The sequence below is a fragment of the Acanthaster planci genome, linkage group LG04 (genome assembly GCF_054643075.1).
Source record: "Acanthaster planci isolate LZ-2023a linkage group LG04, COTS_SCS, whole genome shotgun sequence".
NCBI lineage: Eukaryota > Metazoa > Echinodermata > Asteroidea > Valvatida > Acanthasteridae > Acanthaster > Acanthaster planci.
In genome coordinates, this window is record NC_141780.1 from 455577 (window position 1) to 472544 (window position 16968).

At 40.4% G+C, this 16968-nt stretch overlaps 2 protein-coding genes across 6 annotated transcripts in view; one reads left to right on the plus strand and one right to left on the minus strand.

Moving 5' to 3' along the window:
- The first annotated feature begins 22 nt into the window (after positions 1 to 22).
- On the plus strand, positions 23 to 4400 carry LOC110988247 (sodium-dependent organic anion transporter-like). Its single transcript, XM_022251583.2, has 3 exons — positions 23 to 2114; positions 2466 to 2670; positions 3049 to 4400. Exons 1-3 carry the CDS (start codon positions 1774 to 1776, stop codon positions 3709 to 3711), a joined length of 1209 nt encoding a protein of 402 aa, XP_022107275.1. The 5' UTR covers positions 23 to 1773; the 3' UTR covers positions 3712 to 4400.
- LOC110988235 (uncharacterized) overlaps positions 4105 to 16968 on the minus strand; it is a 55178-nt gene continuing 42314 nt past the window's right edge. For 4 of the 5 annotated variants that reach the window (XM_087136210.1, XM_022251562.2, XM_087136207.1 and 1 more), the window contains 5 exons: positions 16362 to 16593; positions 15342 to 15644; positions 11763 to 14324; positions 11524 to 11600; positions 4105 to 11255 (listed from right to left, as the gene is read on the minus strand). In XM_087136210.1, coding sequence (XP_086992336.1) covers positions 10169 to 11255; positions 11524 to 11600; positions 11763 to 14324; positions 15342 to 15644; positions 16362 to 16593 — 4261 coding nt within the window. In that variant the 3' untranslated portion in view covers positions 4105 to 10168. The remainder of the gene's footprint in view (positions 11256 to 11523; positions 11601 to 11762; positions 14325 to 15341; positions 15645 to 16361; positions 16594 to 16968) is intronic. The other variant, XM_087136208.1, reaches the window with a different exon arrangement.

Sequence of the window (16968 nt, forward strand, 5' to 3'; positions counted from 1 at the left end):
AAGCATGAGGGTGTGTTCCAGTGCACCTATGTCACATTGTCATTATGTAACCTTTTTGGAAAGGGTTACAAATCAGGCTTTTCTCAGCTTTCAAACCAGAATAAAAACAAGGATTGCAATAAAAACATCTGAGATTGGACCTCTAGCAGAATAGAAACAAACTTGCAAAATAGAGTTGGTGTCAAGAGTGCTGTGGCAACCCAAAGTTTTTGATGGGGAAACTGGAATAAAGTTCCCCTAAACGTTATTTTAGCAAAAAATGCTCCAAAAAGTTGGACAGAAAAGTAGAGAGAAATACCATTTTGACAGGATCCAAATGTTAATGTCACACACACATGAAGATTTCAAGCAATAAAATTCATCAGTGTCTTTTTTATAGCTGCTTATAAAACTAGGCATTAACCTCACAATAATGGCATCTGTTAAATTAAAGTTTTTCCTTTTCCATCCATCAGACATCATCTTAACATTTTGCTGGTACCGGGGTTATCGGTTTGTGATCACCAGAAAAACATACTGTCAGGAAAGAAAACCAAGGCCAGTAGAATAAATGACAAATACGACAATTGTATCTCAAATTGTGGATTAAACTGCATATTAAAAATGTACATTTAACTTCTATAATTAAATAATTCATGTCCGTTTTGATTTATTTATATTACAAAGTATTCTACCCTGCTTTGAATGTAAGAAATGTGCCAAATAACTTGTGTCCTTTGCCTAAAAAGCATGTTCAACATAGCTAGGGGAAATGTGCAACTCCAGGGATAAATTGGCTTACCGAATTAAGTCATATGTGACATTTTTGTTACATATTTTCAAATGTTAAAAGGGCTTTCCGTTAGGAAAAGTCAATTTATGTTGTATTGGTTTCTATTTATTATTTTCTAAATTGACCTTAATCCAATGTCTTGTCTTAAAATGTGTCTGTAATTGTCTCAACTATTTGGCTGTATAAAAAAAATTATTTCTTTCTGAATACAGCAAACATTCCTGAGGATGAACTTCCAGGTTGATAAGATTTAAGACTGTTACAGCAAGCAATGATAAGCTTTGTGTGATTTTCTGCTGTGGGATATAGTGTTACAGTCTTACTCAGGTTACTAGCTAGCTCCAGTTACCTGAGAACTGAATGATGAAATCTCAAAGCAGCCTCTTCAGTATCTATCGATAAAAGTCAGTTCCAAATTAGCTGACCACTCCAAAATGTAAATACAAATGACTTGAACCCTGTGTTGCAAAACAACTAACATGAATATTTAAGTTGGTATTTGATGATACTGCAATGTGTAAGTTGGTACCAGCATGTTTGCGGGTGTTGGAGAGAAGACAGGTTGGCCTGGGACTATAATGAATTGTTCAACTGATCTAGCTGCAGGCAATATATGAAACTTAACACGCACCTGAACAATGTGCCACATCTATGGCGATTGTGCTGTATGATTCAGTGCCGTGCTGTGTTTCTTTGGCTTGGCTAGAGAATTTAATTAACCAGACCTCCGAGATGATATATACAAATGACAAAACCATACCCAGTCTGATTTGCAGGTTTCTGGGGATCCAGCAACCATAGTGAGCAGCATGCGTGACGGCTGCACATCTCACACAGTGGTTTAATTTATTTCAGTTTTCAAACAGCTGCTAGTAATAAACAATTGCAGAAACTCTGGACAACAGCTGTGGTTCCATAAGAGCAAATAAATATGGAATAAAAAAATAACAAACTCCTATGAGAAATCATTCACTAGAGTGAGCAGATTGAAATATTTCAGAATGGATGCTGATGATGGTTTAGATCTTGGTGAATTGGACACCACGGAGTATGTCTACATCTCCACCACTTGTTTGATGCTCATCACAACACTGTTGCTGAACATTGCCATGGGTTGTGTTCTCGAACCACGGGACTTCCGACGCCAGTGGAACACCTTAGGAGGAACATTGGCTGGGGCTTTGTTACAATACCTGGTGTTCCCTGCTTCTGCCTTCCTGATTAACCACTTGATGAACCTGCCTGGGCACTACAGCATTGCTATGACACTAACAGCTGCTTGCCCAGCCAGTGCCTTGACTGCTTTGGTGACTTTTTACATCAATGGAGATGTGTGCTTGAGGTGAGTGGATTTTTTGTGAATTTTGCCAACCAAGCACTCACGAAAACCACCTCCATAAGCATTCTTCAACCCTTGGGATTGCCTTAGAAGTTATAATTTATCCTCATGGGCACAATTGAGTTCGTCAAAGTTTGACAAAGGAATAGCATACTTATTTGCAGATTTTTTTTCTTATTTCCTTTATTTTTCATTTTCTGGGTGCTCTTTTTTTGGAGTGAAGTGGCCATTTGAAATGTCTTTGATGGAACAATGTTAAGTGTACTTGTATTCTGTTTCCCATTTTCACACAAATCACGTGAAAAAGTGCAAACATGTTTTCAATCATTAGTCTTGGTTGCTTTATTCTCTTAGTTTCTGTTTGACAGCCGTCAATAGTGCCGTTTCCATTGGCTTTGCACCTGCCATGCTCCATCTCTACTCACGTAGCTGGACACATCAAACGTTGCACATTGCCCTTTGGCCTTTGATTTCAGGATTGGTGTTGCACATTGTATCACCAATCATTGGCTACTTCATCAAAAGGAATTCAGCATACGTGGCCTGGTTTGTTGAAAAGGTATGCTACACCACCAAAGTCAGTCTGAAAAATCTGACGATGACATTTTTCATTTCCATATAAAACCCTCCATATTAATACAATAGCTTGAGCCAATTTACACAGCATGGAAACTTGTTAAGCAGGTTACCAACCAAAGTGCCTTGCTAAGTGTGTCACTTTCAACTAGTTCTTGGCTCAATACTGCTTATCACAGAAATTGGCTGAGCAATCTTTGCTGCTCACCACTTCTGTGAAATTAGGCGGCAACTGTTTGACTCATCAATTTGTGAGAGAAGCTATGAGTTATCTAGCACTTAAACTATTATCCTACACCTGTTATCTCCCTAAGATGTCAAGTCTGTTAGAATTGTTTATTGGCCTCTTTATTCCTTTTAGATCTGCACTGTGATTGGTCTGTTGAGTTTTGTCAGTGATTGCATCCTTCAAGTGGTTGCCTTTGAGAGGTACATGCAGCACACCACCATTGGTATGGTCTTTGCAATCCTCCTCCTCCCATCTCTTGGCTGGATCTCCGCCTACCTCTTAGCTTGGCTCTTTCATCAAAACATCTGGAAGCGTCGCAGTATCTGTGTAGAGATCCTACTTCACAATGTCTCCCTGGCTATGTTAATTCTTGGCACAACTTTCCATGATTTTGAGGCCAAGCTAGATGTAGCGGCTGTACTGGCCCTGTTTAACCCCATCAGCGGTTTGTATGGTTTAATCGTTGTTGTGGCTTACAACCTGCGAGCTCCTTGGAGCAAATCTGGCAGCGGACGGCTTCTGAGAGCAGGAGAAGTCCAAGACTTGCATCCAACTATGAATGCAGGCGAAGACTCCGAGGAGGAAATTAACACAACTCCTAACAAGAAAGAAGTAAATCTGACGAGAGCAGGTACAACAGAGAAACCACCTGCAGCTATGGTCTGGGGACCAATAACCGTATCAACGAGCCATGGCCAAGATAATCCAATGAAGCAAAATTCGACCGTGTCAGTCAAGGCACCTGATCCACCTCTGGCTTTAGTGCAGGGTCCAATCCAAGTATCTGTTATATAGAAGAGTTCAACTCCGATATTGACTTCCAGATCCACGTCTTGAAATCAGAGGACATCAAGTGTTTGACAAGATCGAGTGCAGATTTTGACTGAGAATTTGCCTCCCAGTGAGATGACTGAATACGCTGTAATCAAGGCATGGACCACTTTCTTAACACCTCCATAAAATCCAAAGGGCATCTATTTTCTGACACTGCCACCTGCTTTGACTGAGTTTGCTTTCTTTCCTTACTGCGGCAGACTTCTGCTTTGCACATTTTACATGGTAAACCTGATTTTTCGTACATAAAACTTCAGCTTACTGTAAAGCAATTCAAGATTCCTAACAAATCAAATTGAAGGGAAACTGTAACTTGAAAAGAGACCGACACAAAAGACACGGGACAAAGTGATGTGCTGGGGTAGCCGTTACAATGGGCTGTGCAATGTCTTTTATCCGTTTTTACTTCTTATTTGCTATTTCATTGCAACAACAACTCAAAGTAATGCATGATAACAGTATGCAACTCATTGGATAAACAGTAATTACAGAAAAGCTCATTTAGTCCCATAGTTCTTCTGAGATCCTTCGGAATTTATGATCAAAACCCAATATGTGCACCTCATCGTAACACACTGTAGATTGAGTTCTTTTCTTGTTTGCTCTCTTTCCTTTTTTGTGTGTTACGTGTACGTGTGAATTGAAACCACTTTGTGTATAAATGTTAAATATTTGGGGTTATACAAGGGACAAATACCATTCTTATTTCTTAATTGTTACATAATCATTAACACATTAATCAATATATTGCAATATACAAGTACATAATAACTTATTAGTAACAAAAGAAATTATACAGGAAAAAAGTTAAAGTGAAATTATCAGAGAAATCCAACCAAGTTGAAAATATAATGTTCAGAAAGGTAACTGTGGAAAATGAAATAATTACCAGGTTTGTGTGGAGAAACAAACTAATTTCAGTAGTCATCCAAGTGACCTAATGCGGCGTGTCTGAAATCAATTTCAGACAGAAAGAAAAAGGAAAAAAATTACTGATGTAAGTTCCTTCTTACCAGTTTCAACTAAATAACTGTTAAGTTGCCATGTATGCATCAGTTACTTCTTACAGAAACAAAAATTCTTAAACCAAAAAAGACAGGTATCAAACACTTGATTCCTTTTAATATTTCACAGGTGTAACATCAATTGATATCAGCAGAGCTTACATGGTTTTCCCAGATCCCTTTTCCAGATCTTTCCAGTAATATTAAATTCTCAGAATTCAATTTGGAGACATGTTGGTCTTATGTTAGGGAACATGGTTAATCAAACTGTCTTTTACCTGCTATGTGTCCTATTTTCAAATTAACTTAACCAATACATGTGTGGGGGGGTCCAATGAAGTGACCTATAAAACTGAAGTTGTAGCATTTTGAGTACATTTTGAAAATAATCTTATATAATTACTGTAGGAATATTTTGTTAATAGTTATAAATAAGTGGAGGAAACGGGCTTACAACTTTTTTGCTGAGGTAACAATACGTAGCGATTGGTTTTACATTTCATCCAATACATGGTTAAATCCACTACAGGTACATTTGTTACTATTAAACAATGTAGTATGTGCCTGATTAAAATTTGTCTGTGTGATTCATCTTGACAGACTGTTCCACAACAGAGGTTGTATATGGCAGCTATCCTTCTTGTAACCACTTTTGCAATGGAGGGTCAGTACAAAATGTCTGCTCATGTGTCTCCCCGAGGAACAAAAGCTGTTACCAGAAAAATGGCTGCCATGCAGAACCTCAATTGCATTAAATGTGTTGGTTTCATGACTAAGGAATAAAAAAGTGTTCAAGACAAAACAACAAAAGAATGGTGACCCAAAAGGAAGATGTATTTGCAAGGTGTTCCCCATCCCAAGAAATGCTCCTTCTCCTCAATGTCAACAAATCTCATCTTGGTATACCCCGATTCCTTGGAATACAATTTTCTTGTTTGTTTTTGGAAGGCAGCTGCTACTGTGTGAACTTCAGGAAACAGTGTTTTAAACTGGCACCATTTAATGACATTAGTTATGCATTATGACTTTCCTATCACAGCTTGGTATGCTACTGCTCTAGACAAACAGGTAATAAGAACTGATGACTAGGGGTGTGCAACTTTTGATACAAAAGCTATAATTGATTGAAGTGCATTTTATATAAAGGGGATAAGTGCAAAGGCAATATGACCGAAGTTTACTACTTCACTGCTACTCTTAAATACACCATATATTGTGTAGTCAAAGTATGCAAAGGTATACAATCTTACAACAGGATTTCCTGGCTTGTTTTGTTTTTTTTTTGAAAAGGCCTTTTTTACACATGTACACATAGCACATTACAATCTAGTTAAACAGCTCAAATTAACCCTGTGAAATTTATGTCCCTTCCATCAGAATACAGCCAATTCAGAAGACGGACAAATGATGACATTCCACCATTAGTCTGTAGCCACCTGACCTAGCACATACATGTACCTTCCTTCATACTATATAGGTATCATATAATTGAACAAATTTTAATCTGTTCATGTCATGGACAATGTAGTCATAGTGCATTAAAATACAGAAACTGGCCAATACCTACACACCTGTAAAGACCTGTAACCAATTTCACGAACCCAGTAAGCAGGAAAATTGACTCAGCAAGACAGATTACAAGCCAAAATGTTACAAGGTGTAATCACTTCACATTAGTTCTGTTATTTTTTCTTGTTTAACTTAAAGAGCCTTAAACATTCCCTGCTTAGGATTGGTGAGGAGTTGGTCACAGTTATGCCACACTGGAAAATGTGACAAGAAACACTGTGTACAATCAAACTTTGATGACTGGTGTTGTTATATTTTAACAATTTCTCATATGTAAGTTCCCTAGAATAATTTTACAAAGATTTAACACTACAATAGCCTTTACACAAATACATTTAAGCTGGTTGATGTCTCTTACTGTAGAGAAAAAAGATAAAATCAGACAGGAGCTTTAGGAAAAACCAAAACACAACTGAGGAAAAGAGATTTTTTTGTGCCTTTCAAAATTCAAAACTGGGCATAAGAGGGACCTATTCCAAGAATGAACAAAAATATCAAACCTGTACCTTCATGCAGAAACTTGTGAAAGCTTATATATGAACCTGTGTGCTTACAGAAGTATGAGACTGGAAATGACACCAACAGTGTCTCAGGAAATTCAAAATATCCGTTTGATTACCTCATGAATTTATAAACACTACTGCTTGAATTTTACTTCAGTGATTTCACTTTTCAGTTTGTTGACAGAAGAACCATGACCTCAACTTCAATATTTTGTTTTGGTGGCATTGGTAGAATATACTTAATTGTGTTTGTGAGAAGAACTGGAACCCTGTGCTCAGTTGATTTCCTTGTGCAACAGGAGACTGTGGTAAGTGTAGGGTATCTACCCAAGACTAATTTCAGAACAATGTCTCACTTTACCTTTTTGAGGTAAGAAACATGCACATGGGCAAAAAGTATATGTACAGATGCACAGCTCAGTAAAATTTCTATCCACAACTAACGGGGTGTTGTAGACTATATTAAATTTTGGTGGAGAAGTAAGACTTGGAATGGTATTAGTAAACTTCTTTGTAATATGTAATCAGTTGAGGTTACTATTTTTAAAATGTTTGATGTTCAGTAGTGAAAGTTATCAGGTGTGTCATAAATAGTCAACAATGCAAAACAAGTCCCTTATAATTTTAGTAATAAGGCAGACATTAACATTCAATTATTGGTACAGATTTTGGTGGTGGATGGTTACAGTATTGTACAATCTTCAAACAAGTGCTCACACACAATAAAACTTTACAATTGTTAATTACATAACACGTAGAAATGGCTTAAGCAGCTTCAAAACTGTGATGTGTATACTATGTAAGCCATGCCAATTAATATTATGGAAGCTGAAATAATTTGTATTCAAATGGAACTTAAACTAGGGTAACTTGTAGATGGCAAACGATCAAAGATTCTCACAAGAAAGCACTAGAGCAGAGTGGGAAGGGGGTGTGGTCAGTAATTAAGAAACCACTGGCAAGGTTGATGTTTGTATCATTGGAAAAGATTTCAGCAGACTGTCTTTGGTACGGGCACTTTGAGAACCAGAGAGGCTCTGATAAGTTTCTATAGTGCATTTCCATTCTGTCATGTTTAAATATTTGTCAGTAAGATGACATGAGATATAACTTATTTGCTGGTGTATTATTGGACATTTTCATAGCCAAATTAATTTTGGATTCTTTCACCACTAACTTTTTATAGATTTCACTTCTTTTTTGATTGGTTAAACTTACCCCTAGCAATTAAGCAGGCACATTCTCTTGAATTTTACAATTCCATGTTTAAATAATATCAATAATAACAATAATAATAATACAGTTATATTTACAACAGTTTATGTGCAGCAAAAAGCATCACCTTTTATCAGATGCATTCTAGCACTATGCTTCATCAGCAGCAATAAGGAAAGGCAATGGCTATTCTGCATCAGGCAAAGTGCTACAAAAACTTGCATATTAGGTTGCCATTCACACCATTTTAGGCTTATTTCATACACATATGTACACATTAATGACACTGCGAAGATACGGGTTCATGTTAAAACGTAAGTACAGTCATTTCAACCCACTGTATCTCTCACAAGTCTAACAGAATTCGAAAACTACTTTTAATATCTTCAGTATACCCAAACCCACTACAGAAATATCATTAAGATTATAGCTGCTATCCAACTAACAGGGGAACTACGAACTAACAACTATTCAAGAAAGTGCTAATTCTGCTTCCAACTTATCAGGTCTTCAGTTACAAAAAAGAATTGCTCCTTTAATTGAGATAAATGCTGAGTGGTTCGACATGTGTATGGGCTGTTGAAGCTGGCTTATCCAGAGGCAAGTGGACAGTCTATTTGATGATACAAATCACAAACACATCTTGCAAGGCATGACGTCTAACTGCCTACTAAGAATTCACATCAAACAGTCTTGGTATCTATGCTAAGGTATAATCCAAATATTAAGAGATCAAACTCTTGAAGTTAATGGATGAAAGGCAAAAAAAGCATCACCACGATCTTTCCTCATTTTTGCTTGGGTCATGACATGAGCCAAAAGCTCAGTGGCTCAAAGTTGCCGTCTATGAAGTACCTGAACAGATTGTGTGAGTTTATACGTCATCCAGCATCAAGTGGTTAAATACCATTACCGACTGTGTCTGATCTTCTCACATTGCCAATAATCAAGCAAGAGCAAACCCACACACACACACACACACACAAACAAAGAAAGCAGCATAAGATCACAAACCATTCATTTGTCTTCACGCCTCAATTTGAACTAAAAAAGGCAATATTTGTTATATTTGGACAATTAGAATATCAACCACCATTAGACAAGATATAATACAGTTGAACCAGGTGGCAGGTGTATATGATACAGAAAAGGTCCCTTTACATGTGCACAACGCTGGAATGGTGATATTAAAGTTTATAACATATGGTGCTTCATCCAATGACTAATACATGTACATAATAACCCACTGATTAACTGCTTGGAATAATACTTGAACACGAATACTTGATACACATATGGTGTGGTGCTTTCACGTGCGTAAATATCACAACGATCAGAACTGATGGTCAAAATAAAAATGCTCCTGTGACTGAAATCTCAAATATTCATGCAGATACAATTCCTAGAGCTGCAATTAGCATCAATGGAGACTTTAAAATACATGTACTTGGTGGCAGCAAACTCTCCTACATTATGTTTAGCTTACATGCACGCTTGAACTAATCCATGAAGTTCTCAGAACTCTTTACTTTAATGGACAGGTACTAGTCCTACCCCAAATAATGATCACTGGTCAGACCGTAAGCTTTTATTTTGTTAAGAGCCACATGTAAAGCCGATCCATCAAATAAATGATGCCGCTCTTACAGGTGTCTCAACAAACAACATGCAACCAAGTCTAAATGGAGTAGTCACAACTGGCACTATAAAATGTCAAATGGGTAGTCAAAACAGGCATCCTTGTTTAGTAACCCCTCAAGTCCTGAATCCTTCCAGTTATGAGACCTTTTCCAACATGCTAGAGAGATCAGGTTTATCTTTTGCAAAAACCTGAGCAGGTACTTTGCCAATTTTCTTAGCCATTATCTTTATACTTGTAACTTCAAGGGACATCAAAATCTGCAGTGGTTGGGTTCTACTTTCTATATTCCTATGAAATCCTTAATAACTTCCTAATGGACTTTAAAGGATCTGATAGAGTTGGGCTGAGGCCCAAATTCCTAAGAAACACACGTGAATGCACCACCCATCTTGCCAGAGAACCCAGATTGGATGGAATTAATTTTCATCGTGTTATTAATTGTTTACAATTGAATTGTACATTTGAATAAACAGGTGACCTTGAGTTTATTCCTGCTGACCGCTAGGCTTTCCTGTTCCCCCTCCTGAGCCAATGTTACTCTGCAAATCCTGTCTCACTTGATTCTTGCGTAGTTCATTCAGGCTCATCTTCTTTTCAGGCTCTGTGACTGCCGTTCTAGGAGGCGCTTTAGCTATTTCAGCCAGTTTGAACTGATCCTCAGTGAAGACAGGCTTCTTACCAGATGGTTCGATAGAGGATGCAGACATGACCTCTTTGGGGTCATGGGACGTGCCTCCATCAGCCCTGTACTCGGCAAACTTGGTTGGAGGCTCCTCTCCTTCAGGAGTAATCACCGGTTCTTGAGTGTCACAGAGACTTCCTTCAGAAGGAGTTGGAGAAAAGACACGCTTACCTCCTGACTCATGTACATAGAACACTGGCTTGGAAGTCTGCTGAGCTGCATCAAGAGAAGCAGAAGCTGAGGGGTCCAATGGAGCTGGTTGTGCCCCTACACTGCCCATGTTGTTCACTTCTGTATTTGCCACGGTTGGAAAGGTTGTTGCTCGCTGCCGTGCCTCCAGTGTATCTGGGAGCCCACTGCTGTTTAGGCCTGCAAAACTCTCACTTTTATTAAAGAGAACTGGCGTGGGTGGTAGTTGTGGGAGCGTGGTAGGCACAGATGGTGGCACTCCAGCTGAACTCATGTCCACTCGACCAAATCCTGCTGGTATGGTATACGGTGTGATGGAACCCCTTTTAGGGTAATACACTGGACCAGGGCCAATCAGCTGTCCCACAGACGAGACGCTAGTCAATGTGGAGGAGCTACTGGCAGTACTAACACCCACAGGACCCTGGATCTGTCCACCCATGAGAGGGACCATACCTTGATGCCAAGCCCCAGGCATGTTGTACACACTGGGATCTTGTGGCATCGCAAAAGCTGGTGGCATCGGATAGCCTTGTGGTAACAAGCCACCTTGGAATGGGTAGAACTGATGACTAGCCATCTGTTGGTACACTGGTGGAAGATAGGCTGATGGTAGGAACATCTGAGCTGAGCGTGACTTTTGGAATTTCTTCAACTCCTCTTGTTGCTTCTGAAGCAGCTGTATTTGTTCTTCCCTGTGCCTAGTGGAAGGGAGAAAAATTAGGGCTTAAGACTTAAAAGGGTAATTATTAAAATATGTCTCAAAGAGAATCAGAATAATTAGATTGAAATAAAGCTTGTTGAAAAACTCTCAGGCTAGCAAGACAGACAAACCTGTGTTCCAATAAAAAAAAACCTTTTGTCTTCGCAAACCATTTGCTGATTACTGAACACTTCCAGAAAATCTGATAAACCAAAGAGTCAAGTGCTCTTCACGACAGTTTACGAACAGATGTTTGGTGTCTTTACCTTTGAAGTATTTCCTTCAGCTCTGGCCTGTCTTCATTTTCATCAAAGTTAAAACTCACTGGCCCGAAGATCTGTCCCTGCAGAAAAAATAAGAAACAACTGTACAATACACAAGCATGGAATTAAGAAATTCAATTGTAAAATTTGAAACTTGGGCAGAATAATGCCATTGACATTCTGCAATTCACTGACACTTCCAACTTACAGGGTATGTGCAAAATTGCCTTTGAAATAATTACCTGCATTCCGGGTGACAATCTCTCAGCTGAATAGGCAAAGAATGCTTGCTGTGGGAATTGGTTATAGTATCCTTCAGGCTGAATGCTGCTGACAGGTGGTGTAACCATCGCACCTTGTCCCTTGTAATCTGTTGCAGGTGGATGTGATGAGGAGCCTATATCTGAAGCTATACTATCTGGTGTCCCTCGTTCACCAGACACTTTGCGCTCCAGGGCAGTGTGGGATGGAGGACAAACAGTGGATGTTCCGACTGCATCTGGTGGTTTGGACTGGCTGGATGTTTGGTCTGGAACGGATTGGGCATTCACTGAAGCACCATGGCTTGGTTTAGCTTGTGCTTCTATGCTTGTCAGTGGAGGTGGTACTGGGGTCTCCTTCTCAGCAGCAACACCTCGCTCAACCTTGGTAAATTCATCTTTGATGGTGGTTACTTGGAAGCGAGATGCCACCGATTCTTTTTTCTCAGTTCCCTCTAATGAGACTTTGCTCAGTTGCGCACCTGTTTTAACAGCCTCAGTGTTTGATGATTTTACTGAAAAAGCACTTTCCTCTTTTGGTGCTACTTTTTCAGCACTGGTGTCCACACCCGATGTTGGTGTCATGGTTAAACATCCTGTTGCCATACTCTCCCTTGATAGGGGAACAGTTGCATCAACTTCAATGGAAGACTTTCGAGTTAAAGCACTCTTTTCTGCTACACTAACATCTGGCACTGACTGTGCCCTATTCTCTCTCTTATTTACATCACTAATTGCATTGACATCTGACGTTGGTACGGCTTGTGTAGCCATTTCAGTATCTTTCTTGGGCTGATTTTCCTTCACAGGATCCTCAACGACATGCTGCACCTGGAACCTTGAAATGGTCTTGACTGGCTCTGTTTTCACAACTTCAGCTGCCTTGGAACCTTCTGCAGATATTTCAGGCAACTTGCCTTCATTGGCTGAGCTAACAGGGGTTGTTTCAGAGAAAGAAGGATGCCTGGACTGAACTGATGGTTTAGCTGTATCCTGACCAGCCACATCTGCACTGGGCTCCTCTATGATGGTACTTGGTTGAATGCCATGCGAAGCACTTGAATGCACATGCTGGGGTGTTTGTTGTTGAACACCTGCATTTACATCAGGGACAAGAATTGGAGCGGAGTGGGAGTGAGTTACCAGCATGTGCTGCTCTACATGTGGTTGAATCTGCTGAGCAGGTGCCTGGGATACAGGTGCCTGTACAGGTGTCTGCTGGTAGCTAACCTGTGGCTGGGACTGTGGTATTCCTTGTGACTGTATGTTACTATATCCCGGCACTGATGCTGGAGTGGACGGTTGTGAGTGGACAGGTGTTGCGACTTGTGACTGCGGTTGGCTCTGCGCTGGAGTAAAAGCAGACTTCTGAGGCCTCTTGTGAAGTTGATGGAGTTTGGCATCTAGATCGGCTAGAGAGGCGGCACTTCCCTGCTGCTTTCCAAATGGCACGTTCTGGAAGGCTGTACTGTGTGATGAGATCCCAGACTGTTGTTGTTGTGGCATTTGCTTCTGTTGAATTGGTTGATGTTGTGGTTGCTTTTGAAGTGGCTGTTGTTGTTGCACAGGCTGTTGTTGCTGCACTGGCTGTTGCTGCTGTTGTGGCTGAGGCTGCTGTTGAAAAGGTTGCTGTGGCTGCTGTTGAGCTTGTTGCTGTGCCAGTTGCTGGTTCTGAGATGACTGTCGCATCAACGGTGGCACTGTGCCTCCCTGGACAGACATCTGACTGACAGCTGCTGTGGAATACACATTCTGAGGCTCCATTGGTTGGTTCTGTTGTTGGACAACACTTGCTGGAACCTGTCCATGCATTTGGACTTGCATGCCAGCCTGCATCTGGGCCTGAAAACCTGGAACCATTGACATCTGCACAGGACCCGGTCCAGAAACCCACACCCTCTGTCCTTCTAGCTGGACAGGGTAGGTATTACTGATAAACTGCTGTCCATCTGACGGCATGTGCATGGGGTATATTTGTGGTGTTCCCCCCAGTCCTGTTATCACTTGTTGGACTGGCACACCTTGTTGCATCATCTGGATCGGGTACACAGGCTGCGGGGCCAGTATGCTTGCTTGGGATGTCACAGCAGGGGGATTACCCACAGATACAGGCTGAGTTTGTTGCTGAATATCCCCCATGGTAGCCGGTGAGACAAGACCCCTTGATGCCTGAAGGGCATGCTGATGCATGTGGAGTTGTGGCTGTGACTGGCTACCCTGTAAAGGACCTTGCTGTTGCAAGACTTGGTCAGGCTTTCTTCCTGCGGCTTCCGCATAGGTCCGGGGAAGATTCCCACTACTGGATACTACCACACAAGCCTCCGGTTTAATACTGGCTTCGATTCTTTCTGGGACTTGGGGTTGAGCAGTAAATCCTGGGACTTGATTTGTGTTTACAGGGGGACTTGGGGCTGGAGCCAGGTTCCCACTGGGGTCAACCACTTTGGATGGATCAGGAGGCTCCTTCTTTGGTGACAATGGACGACCTTGACTGTCAGTAGGGGTAACATTGGTGGAGCCATCTGGCAATTTACTCCCAGTGACCTGCAGTAACATAAGAACACATCTGCTTAGAAATCACTAACTAATTATAAGTTTAATAAACAGTCGTCTCACATGCTTGTTAACCACTTGCCGTAGGGTTGCCGGTACTCAACACGTATTCTTTATATGCGTGGCCGGGGTCTCCGAAATCAGACAAAGGGAACTGGGCCTTGTTACAAAAGCCCGTACTCGTAACATAAGACCAGACTGCTGGGCATTACCGACATTTTTTCACTCAACAGTGGAGATAATCCAGCCTTGTTTTGAAGCAGTATACCACAGTTTGGGGCATTTAGAGTGAGCGGATTACCAACGGGGACAAAAGCACTCCACCACCGCAGCAATGAGCCACACAGTACCGCTGCACGCTAATCTGGCCCCTACTGAAAAGAGGTCAGCAGCACACTGTGCCAGATTTGTGAACAAAAGAAAATTACATAACACCGCACAATCTAGGCTCTTTTTACAAGACAGCAAGCCCTAGCTGAAATACTGCAGCGTCAATAGATGTTGTCTGTCAGATTAGAGTAGAAACCAGAAAATTCTTTGTGTGGGTGTAAGTGTCCAGTAAATTAAGATATGAGTTTTTAAAGAATTTTGAAAACATATTAAAAAAAAAATTATCCCATCCCTGCATCATCAGCATTCATAAATGCCCCTGGCGCAAAGTGGTTAAAGAGGTATGACCAAAAAAAATGAATATTCATATGATGAAGTTGAAAGACAAAAGATATTTGTACATTTGTGATGTGGTGCTCTGTGAAGAGACTCACAAGGGACGGAAGGAAATAACAGTAAACCATTCATATTTGTTAATCCAAACTCCCTGAGCATACTTCTTATGAATGCTCCCAAATCTTCCACAGTGCAAGAAAAACAAATGACCCATTTCTGTACTTAGACATTCACTGGATATCAAGACCCTAATCTTCCACACTCCTGCACAATCTTAAACTTCCTGATGAATTTGGAAGAATTCTGCCAGGGTATGGAACAAAACATCCATTCCCATGATACCTGAGGTGGGCTGGTGCTATCATCACTGGGTACATTTGAATCATTTGTTGTCTCCAATGAAGATGATGAAGTCACAGCAACTGAGGTTGGTACAGCAGATGTTGCTGTCAAAGCTGCAGCAGTCATGGGATCTACAACCTTGGGACTGGCAGAGGAAGGTGGCATGTCTGCTGGGCCTGTCTCTGCCGAGGTGGTAATGGGTGTGGCCTTCATGGGACCAGTATTTTTGGCCTCTACACAGATCTTTTGCAACTGCTCAATGAAGAGTTCAGTGTACTGCTTCGGGATCAGGTCTTTTGTCAGCTGAAGGTAAATGAATAAGGTTTGGTTAATGTACAGTTTGTCTTGACGACTCTACAAACTCGAAGTTTTCAGACCTAGCACTCAATAAAAACGAGTTTTGAAAAACATCATCATGAAAATAATTGTGTGGGAAAAAATCGATACAGACATGCCCTTTCATCAAAATATAGGAGCACCTCCTAAATTTCATCTTACTTTACAACTTTACTTATTTTCACAGTGGTTGGTTACACGATGCATTTACTAGAATTGAAAAGATTAAAGAGGATGACATGGAAGACACAGAAGTTTTGACATAGAAGTGCATGAGGTTCAGGACATGTCTAAATCTAGTATTCTGTGTAGGGCTCAGGATAGTGGAGACACTACCACTTAGACTATCCGATTTGTAAGTGTGACGTCACTTCAGTTTAAACCATGCCCACTGCACACGTGCACTGCATATAGAGTTACATGCATTGATCGCCGTTTACATAGAACCACACAACTGGAAGTTAACGATTGTCCAATGAAAGACTGGAAATCCTGTCATGTCCGCCTTTGTGACGAAGTCACTTACGAACCGGATAGAAACAAAACACAGGTCTATTTTTAGCTTCAGATTAAGAACTCATCCTTGAGTAACTGCAGCGAAGGCTCTCTTCACAAGACTAATTTATAAGCCAAGGTCGAATACAACAACCACATCCAATGACTCACTACACCAATCTAACGTACCATTTTCTCCACAATGTCATCAGGATTATCATTATCCACACTAAACTTGAACTGCACCCTCTCTCCCTTATGCGTCTCAAAGGAACACTCCACGATGAAGTCTTCATCCACTGAGATGATGTTGAGTTTAGGAGGCCTTTCATGTTTCTTCTTGATGCTCTTCATCCGTGCCTTCTTCTCTTTCTCCTTCTTTTCAGCCTTTTCATAGCCAGGACCGCCAGTCTCTGTACTACTATTGAGATCAAATCAACCATTTAAAGAGAAAAAAATGTTGAATGTGACTAATAGTGAATCTGCCCTTGAGAAGTTTATCAATTTTACCCAAAAAATTTAGATTCAAGCCTCCACTTAGTAACAGTCTATTAGTTTTAGTCTTAGCTCAGATTAAAGAAAAACATGACTAACAAGAGAGGTTTCAATGACTGGAAAATAATTTCAGATCAAAATCAGGAACACATTTAAAGTATCATTCAAGTACTATTAAATCAAATTTTGTGCCACTACACAACAGAAATCCTTCAGGCGTTACACCACATCAAAATCAGTAGCTGTAGCTAGTAATTCATATAGAAGTGGCTGAATTGACTTCCCTCATATGCATGTATTT

What these genes read in the sequence shown, in the direction of transcription:
- LOC110988247 (XM_022251583.2), top strand. Translation starts at nt 1,774, where the DNA reads ATGGATGCTGATGATGGTTTAGATCTTGGTGAATTGGACACCACGGAG. An exon ending in AATGGAGATGTGTGCTTGAG is followed by an intron (nt 2,115 to 2,465) that starts GTGAGTGGATTT and finishes TTATTCTCTTAG; the next exon opens with TTTCTGTTTGACAGCCGTCA. An exon ending in TGGCCTGGTTTGTTGAAAAG is followed by an intron (nt 2,671 to 3,048) that starts GTATGCTACACC and finishes TATTCCTTTTAG; the next exon opens with ATCTGCACTGTGATTGGTCT.